Source organism: Mustela erminea, chromosome X, assembly GCF_009829155.1.
Source record: "Mustela erminea isolate mMusErm1 chromosome X, mMusErm1.Pri, whole genome shotgun sequence".
NCBI lineage: Eukaryota > Metazoa > Chordata > Mammalia > Carnivora > Mustelidae > Mustela > Mustela erminea.
In genome coordinates, this window is record NC_045635.1 from 115,617,828 (window position 1) to 115,629,771 (window position 11,944).

At 44.8% G+C, this 11,944-nt stretch overlaps 1 protein-coding gene across 1 annotated transcript in view; it reads left to right on the forward strand.

The window, feature by feature from the left end:
• Positions 1-6,185, forward strand: part of ZIC3 (Zic family member 3) — an 85,537-nt gene extending 79,352 nt beyond the window's left edge. Inside the window, exon 5 of the mRNA XM_032331453.1 lies at positions 5,610-6,185. Within this exon, the coding sequence (XP_032187344.1) occupies positions 5,610-5,759 (150 nt within the window). The 3' untranslated portion in view covers positions 5,760-6,185. The remainder of the gene's footprint in view (positions 1-5,609) is intronic.
• Positions 6,186-11,944: the final 5,759 nt, after the last annotated feature.

Here is an 11,944-nt window from a genome sequence, read left to right on the forward strand (position 1 = left end):
ATATAGTTCAATTCATAATTACCAGTTACTCATAACATTTTTATAGCGGTGTAATAACTGCAGCGGTTCTGAAATGATACTATGGAAAGAGAAAAACATTTGCAAAAGATGTATTTTTAAAGTTCATGGTTTGTAGGCACAGATGTCAAGAGCATTGTTTCCATTAAAATCAATAACTGAAAAATGGTTGTTTGCTTTGTGATAAAATATTAACAATCCATTTACTCTTCAGCGAAGCAACTCATTTGGACAAACAGTTCTTTTACAGTTGTTATATGAAAAAAACTGATTATTATATTGGGGGGTTGGACTGGGTAGAGTATGAGAGACTTTTTTTGGACTAATTTAGGGTGCTGTTTAATATTGAGAGCCCAATCTCTGCATGAATAACCAGCTTGCAAATCAGCAAATAGAGTGGTGGAGATAGGAATTGTAAAGAATTTAGAAATGTAATGAATAGGCTTAAGTACCTCCTTCTCTTGAAGGAGCAATGCTCTAGGTTTTTGGTGGCAGTCAATTTGGTATTATACATAATCACTTTGAATTATAGAATTTTGTTCATTGTTCTTTTTGAAGAAATAAAGTCTTGGCACATCTTATTTATAACATTTTTGTATTTAGTGCCTGATTTTTTTTCATGTTCAAATAAATCAACCTTAAATCGAAATGCTTAGAGAACTTCTGATAATTAAAAGAAACTTTGATTTCCTGGATACAGTTGAAGCAGTCTAAGTTTTCTACTGACCTTTGTCAACAATTACTGACAGTTTCTAATTGCAAATTGCTTTGGATGCAATTTTTTGTTTGTGGAGAATGTTTTTTTTTTTTTCCACTTTCCTCCACCAGTAGACAAGGCAAGGGCCTGAATACCATCAACAGAAAGTTTGGGATGACTTCACAAGTGATGAGCAGGTAACCTGGTCAGTCCACCACTCCTACCCAGACATTCCAATCTTGACCTTGACATTGCGGATGCTGGACCAAATTCCTGTATCAGGATTTTTTCCTTCACTTCAAACCAGAGGCCGTTTTAAATGCTCAGCAGGTTTGCAGAAGTGTATGTTCATAATGTTGGTGCTAAATGTCTTCCAACTTAAATCTAAATAGTGTTTTTCATCTGAAATATACATTGAGGTCCCATAGTTTACTGTTCTCTTCATGAATTTCGTCTGCACCCCCAACTTACCTAATCTTAAATGGGAGTTGACTGGTGGGTTGGTTGCAGGATACTCTCAGAAACTTGCTTCTCCTCCCTACCAGTAAAAATATTAAATATCTCTTCAGGAGACATAAAGAAGACTTTGATTTTTTTCCTTAGCAGGCTTGGTATTATTCTACTATAAAATGTTACAGTAAAGCGCTGTGTCCTGAGAGGGGAAGATACCAATTAACAATGGCGATAAGCAATATTAAGACAAAGTAAAAGCTTGGCCCCTCTTACATGATTTCCTTTAATTCCGGTGTAGCATCATGTTTCTCCAATAGTTTGTGCCCTCCGCCCTGTCATTTGTTGGCAAGGAAGAGTTTATTTTAGTAGAAAACCTTTCACAGATTTTCTTCTGTAATATGGCTCTGGGAGTGCACATTTATATTCTTGAATTTTCAGTAAAAACCTTAAAGAGTTAAGCACCCCTCCCCAAACAAAAAACCTCGCAGCCCGAAAGATGTATCCGCTGGAAACCAGGAACGTCAGCTGGGCTCTTAGTGATCTACCTGTTACTTTCCTTCTTGCACCTGGTAAGACCTTTGTTAAAAGTCCATTATCTTTTCCAAAATGGGTGGTTTAGCTTAAGATTGCCACTGTTGGGTGGGGAAAGGGGAGGTGTCTATTTCCCAGCAGACAGAAGTCTGGCCTTCCTCCACTCGGAAGGTTAAAGATCAGGGTCCAGGCTAAGCGGGCAGTCGGTCTCCGCTACTGCGAAGGTTGGAGAGCGAGCAGGGACCGCCTCCACTCACAAAGCCTCCCTGGAAAGTTGTGCTCAGGACCTCCTCGCCCCTCCCCCCCTCGCCGCCCGCTGTCCCCTTGCCGCTGCGCTCCTGGCACCCTCTGCTCCCCCCTTCCCCCAAACAGGAGAAAACTCGAAGGGCCTCTTGCCACTCAAGTTTCTGTAAGAATCGCCACCGGCGTGCCCATGCCTCGAAGGGCGGGTTCTCTCGCCGGCAGCTAGGCTGCATTGCTCGCGGGCTGGCTGACCCTCGAGGCTTTGCCCCCGGGACGAGGCCAGGCGTTTCGGAAGTCGGGGCTCCAGCTCCGCGCTGCTCGGGCCCCTCGTTGGGAGGCCCAGGGTCCCTTGCACACACCAAACTCTTGCAAGTCCCGGTCGAGGCTCGGGCCGCGGGGGAGGGGACCTCGCTTCCTAGGGTCAATTCTCTCGCGGTCTCGGCCCGCTGACCCTTTGACCTCCACCTACAGGGCCCTCGGCGGCCGTAAGCCGGCGGTCGCCGGGGTTCCGCGGACGCTTCGCGCCCCATCGCCTCCCGGCCTCATTAGGCCGGCGGGGCTGTAAAGCAGGAATCAGCCGCTGCCTAATCCGGACCTGGGGTCAATACGAGCCCAAACAATGGTGAGCTCTGAAGGCCACAGCGTAGCGCTGGCCGCAAACTTTGTGTTCCATTCATTTTCTCCACGCGGGGGGGCGGGGGGAGGGGGGAGGAAGGAGGGGGTAGGAGAAGGGAGAGAGGCCCTCGGACGCCGGGAGGCCGCTCCGGGCTGCGGGGCCTCCTAGGCGAGCGTCCTCTGGCTTCGGCCCTCCAGTTCTCCTCGCAGGGCCTGGGGCCTGAGGGGAGTGAGGCCCGGGGCCCGGTTGGCGGCCCGCGTGGCGGGGGGCGGGGTGTGTGTGTGCGGGGGTGCGAGGGTCCGAGGGCCGGCCCGGAGGGGGCCGACCCCGCGCCGGGAGCAGACTTTGAAGTGGGTTTTTAGCGCGCACGTGCGAGAGCCGGGCCGGGGCCGGAGCGGGGACCCGCTGCGAGGAAAGAGTAGGCTCGGCCCGGGCCCCAACCCCTCCCCCGCTCCCCGTCGCTCCGGCCTTTTCAAGCCCGCCGCCCCCCCCTCCGCCCCCTCTCCCGCGCAGGCGCACACCCGGCAGCCGTCGAGCCGCTCCCGCTGCCGGGGGGTGGGGGGAGAGTTGAAAGCCGCTTTGCAGCGCCGCGGCCTCGGCGGAGCGGGGAGGGAGGGGAGGAGAGGGGTGTGGGGAAGGGGGGTGGTTTTGGGGCGGCTCTCGAGTGATGAACATGGCGGCCGGATGCGAACCCCCGCGGAGCGCAGCAAAGCGCTGACTGCGGGCTGCAGAACTGCTGTGTGCTTTAAACTCCCTCGTTATTCCTCGGCTCCGAGCGCCTCGCGGGGGAATGTAGGTCGTGGCGGCCGAACGTAAAACTGGAAAAAAAACGGAAGCGAAGAAGTTCTTCCAGGGCATTCTGGGCGTGGGAAGTTGGCGAGCCTTCTGGGGGGTTGGGGCTCCCAGGGGACTTGGACTTGAAGCCCGCTGGAGGCCGCCCCAGCCTCCCGTCCCGACCGAAAACCTCCCCTCCCGGCCCTCCGGGGTGGGGGATGCCATTTTGAGTTCTCGTGCGGGTGGGAGCCCGCAGCCAGTCCGAGCCCCCTAAAAATGCTACTGAGCGGACGCTTTCTCCTCCAGGACAATGGCGGGGCCCGGGAGGGGAGCACGCAGGTACCGTTTCCGTGTAGAACGGGCCATTGCGCGTTCGAACCCTACAGCTCGGGCCCCGTTTTCGGCATATCTCATTTAAACGTGGGCCTTTGAGAAATGGCACTGTCGCAGCTTTTGTGTGTGCTGGAACAGCTGGTGATCCTACGCTAAGGTGGGGGGGCAAAAAAGGTCACAGTCCCGAAAACTTTCATTCAGCTTTTGCTTAACTGCCTAAATCCTGGCGGGTGAAAGAACCCCTGGTAGCTTTGGGATCTCGAACTCGTGGGTTATTTGTTTTGTTTTGTTTTGTTTTGTTTTGTTTTGTTTTGTTTTTCCCTGCAGAAAAGATTGCAGATTCACCTTCAGATGTGTGTTTCGGGAGGACAAAAAAAAAGTGCAATAGGAAGGTGTAGCTGTTGACCCCCGCCTCCCCTAGGAAAATAAGCGGCAAGAATTCTTTCAGGTTGCGTCTTCGTGGAGGCCAACAGCTAAACGAAAAGGCAGCCTTTTGGGGGCTGCCCACTGTCCAGCATTTGGGCACTTGAAGGTGTGGGGCAGTTCCCGGGGGGCCACCTTGGGAATGGCGCAGGTGGGTGGGCAGGTCATTAGCAAAGCTGGCCCAGATTTGGGGGGAAATCTGCAAAACAGTGCCTTTATCTGCAGAGAACAATTGATGGGGTTGTCTTTCCTCCTTTTCAGTGCACAAAGAAGACGGCTTTGGAGCAAGAATTTGGAATATGCGTTTAAGTTGTCGTGCTTTGCATTGGAAACCCCTGGGCAATTAAAATAATAAGCATGCCTTGTAGTATTTTCTGTTCTTTTCTTATGTGTAATTTCTGCAAGTCAAAGGGGCTACAGCCCCTTCTGCAGTTTGGAAACTTGTTTTGAAATTGCTACCAAACAGATCTTTTTTTCCCCCCTTCGGCTGAAGTTTCCTTCCCGGGCTGAGCCACTCCCCCCCCCCACCCCCTCACTGGAATGGAGTATTGACATCTTTGAGAGATCAAAGGAAGTAGATGGTGCTTGGTCTATACTTTATTTTTCCATGCTGTAGTTTGAACCCTGAGCTTTGAGCTTTTCCCTGGTTAAATCTCTTGGTACCGAAATTGTGAAAAATGAAAAGTTCATTAACTTGAAAAAGCTTTAGTTAATGGTGAGGCAGTTTGTCTAAGAACTGCAGAGCCCGGATTGTCTCTTAAATTGACATTAAAATCAAGCTAAAGATGCGCTGGTGGACCGTCTCCCCTGGATACCTGCGGTGTGCTTTGGGTCATTTGATATGGTAAAACTGGCGGATTTGCATAGGAGTTCTGTGAATGGAATTTCTGCAAAACTGGATGAGGGATCAGTTGGTGAACTCTTTTATTTGTTTGAGGACTCTGAAGGGCACTGCTTCTCCCACTGAGGCTTGGTTTCTATCATAACCATTGAAATTTACAGCTTGAAAAACACAAAGTTTGCAGAAAGCATGAAAAGGGGGAGTGATTCAGAATACTTGGACTCATAACACGGGAGCAAAACTTCTTTGAATAGGATTCAAGAAACTCTGGTTTCAACAAAATCCCTTAAAGCGAAAGAGAATCTCTGTCTTTAAAAATCACGTAACAGCAAACAATTTTGCAAATTTTTAATGCAATGACAGTTCAACCTGTTGACAGTAATCCGATGAACAGAGAGAACTGTGTGAGCTGATGGTAAATGTAGAAAGAGCCGTCAGCAGATGGCAAGTTTATTATGTTCGATTCCCTAATAGGATGTGTATGTTGTCTAATGTGTTGCGTTGAAACACAACGTCCTTGTAAAGACCATTTGAACGTGTGGTGTTGAAAAGATGCCATTGTGTTCTATTCTAAACTAGCATTTCTAACAACATATCCAGTAACAGTTTAAGACATTTTTCTAAGAGTGCATATAGCCTGTTTTGACCTATCTGCAGTTCACTTTTTGTTCTTTTGCCAGTGTTGTCCTGCTTGGTATCCGGGACAGTCTCTAATTCCTGACGAAGACCTTGATACTGACGTTGGTATGCAGCAGCCAGCCCTTCATAACACTACCTATCCTAAATGCAGGGTTAATGCCGAACCTACTGTGCAAGAAATGATTTACTGATGAGGTTTCAAAGAAAACCACATCAATTTGGATGTCTGTTACCTTGAAGTGATCATTTTAAGAGTAGTAGCTTCTTACCTAGGTAAAAAAAAAGACTATTTTCTTCTTTTGGTGTATTCCAGTCCGTGTTGAGCAATCATTTGTGAAATGGAAAAGCAAAAATGCCCCCTCCTTATCAGCCCCCCCCACACTCCCTGCCGCTTTAGGCTTCTAAGTAGGAAGATGGAGGGGAAGACTGGCCTAACCCAGTGTGTATTATCTCATGCATTGTGTTGACCTTGTTGAAAATCTCTTTGAAATATCTGCATTCCACGTGTAGAGCTCAAGTGTTTAAAACTAGAAACACGAATGCTTGTTTTGTTCATTTTGTATGCTTGTGTCCAAAAAGCCGTACCCAGGATCCCTACAATTGTTGTTTGACTTAAATAAAACCATTAAAATTTTTTGCGATCATTGTTTTATTATGGTGACAACTCAAAACTCCTAAATACTGTTGATTGACCTGTTGAATTGGGACAATTTATATATAGCTGGGCTTTCACGGAGCAGTAAACCTGCAAAAACCAACCAACCAACCAACCCACTGAACAAATGTCAAGCAACTGTTTTGAGCTCACTGTGTTTTCCCAGAGGGACTCGGGGCCAGGTGCCAGGGAAGTCGGGAAAAATGCAGAGTCGAGGATTGATAGGGGTGATTAGAAGGAAGCATGGGAGTTGGGAGGACCAGGAACACGGGCACACCAGTCTTTGGGTGAGCAAGAGAGAGAAAGACAAAACTTAAAGATGGCCTTGGAGAAGAAAGGAGGGCCTCTGGAGAGCAGACATAGCACATCACATTACGTGTCTATTATTCTGGGGCCCCAGAGTGGTTCTTGGGGTAGACAACTTGGCAACCATTGATTAGGACACTTACAGAATCATGGGATATAGGTGTTATTAAAACACAAGTTGTCGTTAATTAACTGTAGTGTTAGAGAAGATGAAGATCCTTCAGAGAAATTCTTGGAACTCCAGATACTTGATTTCTCATTTTAAATTTAACATCTGTAATCTAATGTAATCTGCGAGTGGCCATCATTCTATTTATTTGACGTGATTACGCTGTGATGAGGTATTGTAAATTGCAGCCCGAGAGAGTATATTGCTCTTGGTTCTTTCGATCCCGTTTTATTAAAATCTCTAAGTAGACTGATGATACTGTAATTTTTAAGTAGTGGGAAACCGGCTCATCTCCCTCTGATTTTTGTTGTTCATTTACATCAAGAGTGGGAGTATAGGCCAGTCAAGGAAGCCTATCATTCTTTGATATTCAGCTCCCGAAAATTGGACATTTTTATATCCCCTTAGAACAATGCTAGTAGAATTTTTTGTTTTGTTTTTGTTTTTGTTTTTAAGAATAAGAACAGTGTTCTTTCAGACAGGCAGCAGAGTATTATAATGGGATTACTCAAAAAGCCTTTGGAAAGGTAGACTACAAAATTGTGCATAAGCCTGTTGGTTATTCTAAGGATTAACGAAAAAAGTCCATAGAGAACCTGGCACACAGTCATCCCTGAACAAGTGAGAATCCCCTTCTTTTCCTCTTGCAGGTAGCTATTGTTGCTTTTGGGTAGTTTCCTAGTTTTAATATTATGGATTATTTTGCTAAAAACACGCACGATTTGTACTGGGGTACAAATGAATGCAGTTTTCAGGGACTAGATGGAGACTTAGGGTATATAAGAAATACTGCATTTCATAAGCATAATTGCTAGATCGGGCATGTGGGTTTATGAACATAGCTATGAATATTTAAACACGGAAAATTAAAGTGTTATTAAATGCCTGTTGTTCGTTATCTTCCAATGAATACACTTATTCTTAGATAAAAATAAGTCGTGTACTTAAAAATCTGTAAACATAGTAATTTAGTGGTTTTACTTTTAATGTGATAAAATTTTGCTTTAGTCAACAGCTCGATTCTTAACTACGTCTAAAGCAAATGACAATTTTACAATGTGAAAATTGGCATTCACGTTTAACAAAAAGATTAAATCGTATGATGTCTTAAATTATTCAGTTTCCCCCTACTAAATTTATGTTAGTATTATGCGGATGTGACTGTAGAATAATGAGGCCGATTTTCTTATGAGGCTTAGAAGCTAGCTTTGGAAGCGATTCTCAGAGAAGGGTTCCCAAAATGTTTTGACCGATGTCAGCATCCTCAGAGGAAGTTAGGGACTCCCGAGGTGGTGGCCTCACTTAAGATAAAAACACAAACAATGGCCGCCAGTCTTAATATTTTATGGTCATACTTTTGGTTTTCTTGTGTTTTGAAAGGATTCCCTGATTATTTTATGTTAAAACTGAGGCCTGAATGAAAGTAAAGAAATGCTCTATTACAGCATTATGAAATGCATTTTTTTTTCCTCAGGGGTGGGTCTGTTCGTGCAGTAAAGGCAAGCAGAAACACCAAACACACTAAGCTCTTTCCGGATGAACTGAGTGGGAAGTCTTCTTTCCTTCCCACTTATTTTGGGCGCTTGGAGCATCCCAGAGCGGTCGTACTGCTAAATGATAATGGCTTTGGTACAGAGGTCTGGAGGACTTTTCATTACACTTTCCTAAACTAGTTTACCACTTTTGTCTGTTTCTTTCTGACTTTGCCCCATTAGATGCAGGGGTTGGCCGTGTTCAATTTGTTTGGCGTATTGGTTCCTTAGTAAGAGTGAGGTTATATTAAATGACCAATTCCAAAGCCAATGTCTAGTGCAGTGCTGTAGTGCCTCCCTTGGCCAGATCCTCCTACAGGTGACATTAGTCTAGAGTCTCAAGGATCAAATCAGTCAGCAGGGCTTTCCGGGTCTTCCTGTAAAATAGGAAGGTGGTGGCGGGGGTGGTCAGAGGCAGGCAGAAGAACACCCTCTTTGATTTAAAGAAGAGTTCCGGCTCCTGTTGCCTTGCCTTAGGAAAAAAAATCCTTTTTGTTTTTAATCAGATCATCTGAAACCTCATTGGTGAAATGAGAAAAATGTCATTGCCAACAGTTCCCTCCATACACGTCCCAGAGTCAATACCAGGCAATTTGTGCTACAGACAAACGCATTACAACATTTTACTAGGAATTCAGTGCATAGGACTTGTTTACCGATGACTCACTAATGTCACCCAGCCAGACTTACGTGGAGGAGATCGCTACATAATTGATTGGCCAGCTGATAACATTTCTTCGGGGACTTCCCTAGTCTTCATAAAAAATATGTAGCCAGGGGTATTCACCGAGATGTGACATCTTGGTGGTGGTGATCACCCAAACAAAAGGTGTTTCCTCAACTTCTGACCATTGACGTAGTAAATGAAGATGTCTGGTTGAGGAACATCAGTGATTACAATTGATTCATCAATCGTCAGCCATCATGTTTCACTTTGCTAACAAGCTGGTACCCCACATCTGATGCTAACAGCCCTGGTCTTTCAAACAAATGACATGTTTGATAAAGAAATCTTTTCAAAATCATTATGCACTTCAGCATTTGTCTTCTCTTCCGGCCCGGCATCTGCGCATCTGTTCCATCAGGCGTCTATTCCTTGATCACGTCTGAGCCTTCCGTGGTTTTTGAGCCTGATCTGCGGGTATATCAAGGATGTGAAATGAAGCTTCTCCCATTGAATGTTCTGTCGTTGAGCACTGAAACACCACGTTTTCTTTCCCAGGCACTAGATTTAATCTTGTGAATGAGACTGCAGGGAAGCATTCTCACAATACTTTCTGATAAGACACTGTTGTGAAAGCAATTGAGTGGGGGAGGGGAGAGAAACCCTCATTTAGGAAAAACAGTAAGGACAACTTTTTTGGATTGTCTTGGCTCTGGGGACTTGAAACTTCGTACTACATTTTTAAGTGTTGAACGTTGCATTTCTTTAAGGTATCTCTCTGAACTGGTGAAATGAAAATTCACATAGTCCAACTGGTTAAAAATGGATGCGGTCCTTTAGGGAGCCCTGTTAACTGCATAATTTGCTTTTGTATGTTTAAAACTGAGAAAGTCTTAATCTCTAGTTTGCTTGTGTCGGGACTGCATGCATCTGGCCCCACTAGGTTCCCTGTAATTGCATATTGACTAATTGTGTAACACAACTATTTGAACACTGAATTTAAGCCCAGATATTTCTGTGTGGGCTTAAACTGTAATTCACTTTCAATAAGTGAATAGTGGGACTCGGAACAAGAACCCCTTCCCTGTTTTCAAAAAAAAAAAAAAAAAAGAAAAGAAAAGAAAGAAAGAAAGAAAAAAAGAAAAGAAGAGAAAAGAAAAATCTAGAAACAACTTTGATTTATCAGTCAACCAGTCTGGTTTTCTATTGGGCAAATATTTTAAATCAGGAGGGGCGCCTGGGTGGCTCAGTGGGTTAAAGCCTCTGCCTTTGGCTCAGGTCATGATCCCGGGGTCCTGGGATCGAGTCCCACATTGGGTTGTCTCTGTGCTCGGCAGGGAGCCTGCTTCCCTTCCTTTCTCTCTGCCTATTTGTGATCTCTGTTTGTCAAATAAATAAAATCTTTTTAAAAAGTATTAAATCCAGAAATGAATTGGTAATTGCTAATCGCAAAATCCTGAGACACAATGAATGCTTCATCCCATGTTCTACATGTACTCTGTTTTCATGTTTTAAGTCGAGCATCCACACATAATATAAATATGTTAACTAGAATTAAATCATTTTGAAAAGATAATTGTGCAGTTGTTTTCAGTTTGCACTCATTCCTTTAAAGGTATGGTCTCGGCTGTTTTGTTTGTTTGTTTGTTGGGGTGGGGGGGGATGGATTCAGTAGCCAGCACTGATTGAAACTTACTTCATACGGGTGTGGTGTGCAATAAAGGAATTGTGTCTTGTGTGTTCACACATATACGTTAAATTAGATGAAAAGTACGTGTTCGCAGTAGTCTGGTGTTCAAAACGGAAGTTTGTGGTAGATTCAGGAGAGTGCCTTCTTTAGCTAAAATAGGTGGTTAAAACCCATTTCTTCCGGTTGAGAAAAGTACTGCAACTTGCTATGAGTGGCTTGAGTGTTTACGTTTGATTTTTACACATATTGTCTAGAATGAAAGAAGCAGAGGACCTCACCTATCCTCGGGTTGACCATTAGCCTCAAGCACCAGTCCAACATCCAGCCCCCCCCCCCCCTTAAAGGGTTATGTTCAGGCAACAGCCTGACCACCATTCCACCATTCCAGAAACTTCTCTACTTCAAACTTTTAGGAATGTTCTCAGGCAAGACTTCACTGCATTCCTCCTTGATTTCGTTAGGCATTCTAAAAGTGAGAGGATAGCCGTATCTAATTCAGGCCCAAACTTCAGTCATTTCAGAAAACGTTCAATACGAATCGCGAAGTTATTGTATATATGTAAACTAGTCGATTCATTAAATTAGCTGGGTGAGCTGGCATTGTGTAGGGACCAAATGAAGTGGGGGGGTCAGGAGATTGTACAGATAACTAGGTGCTAAAGAAACTAAGCTTTGCGCCTACTCTGTGCCTGGCTTGGCACAGTCTCCCAGTTAATGAGTCTCGAATGAATGAATGAATAACTCAAGGTTTGCTTGCATGGAATATACTATGTGACTTAATAGACATTTTATCTTTTCTTTAGATATTTTCACAGAATTACAGGGCTCATGGGGCCGCCTGGTAGGTGTGGCTTGTGGGTCACCTGTATGAAAATTTCTTGGTGGGGCGGTTGGTTGGCTCAGCCTGTGGCTCAGCGTGGGATTCAGGATCTCAGGCTGGTGAGTTCAAGCCCCACGTTGGGTATAGAGCCTACCTAAACAACAACAGAACAACAACATTTCTTGAACCAAGGTTTGATAAATGAAGTCCAACTTCTCAGTGTCAGATCCTGGGGTTGGATATGCCTTTCAAACAAGTGTTCCAGATGAATCTGATCTCTATGGAAGTTTTAGAACTATTTCATAGAGAATGGCAAAAGTCAAAACTGTTGAAACTCTTCACTACCAATTTTCCTACTTGGTCAGCAGTGGTCTTTCAAGATTCAGGATATCAGAGTGGCCTGCTCAGTAAGGTCCAAAATGACTTTTGTCTGAGGCAATTTTTTTTCCCCAGCGTGGACAATTGTCTCAATTTTCTCTACTTCATTTTGCCAGCAGAGAACTGCCAACCATCCAGAGACCCGTCGATGTGGATCTGAGG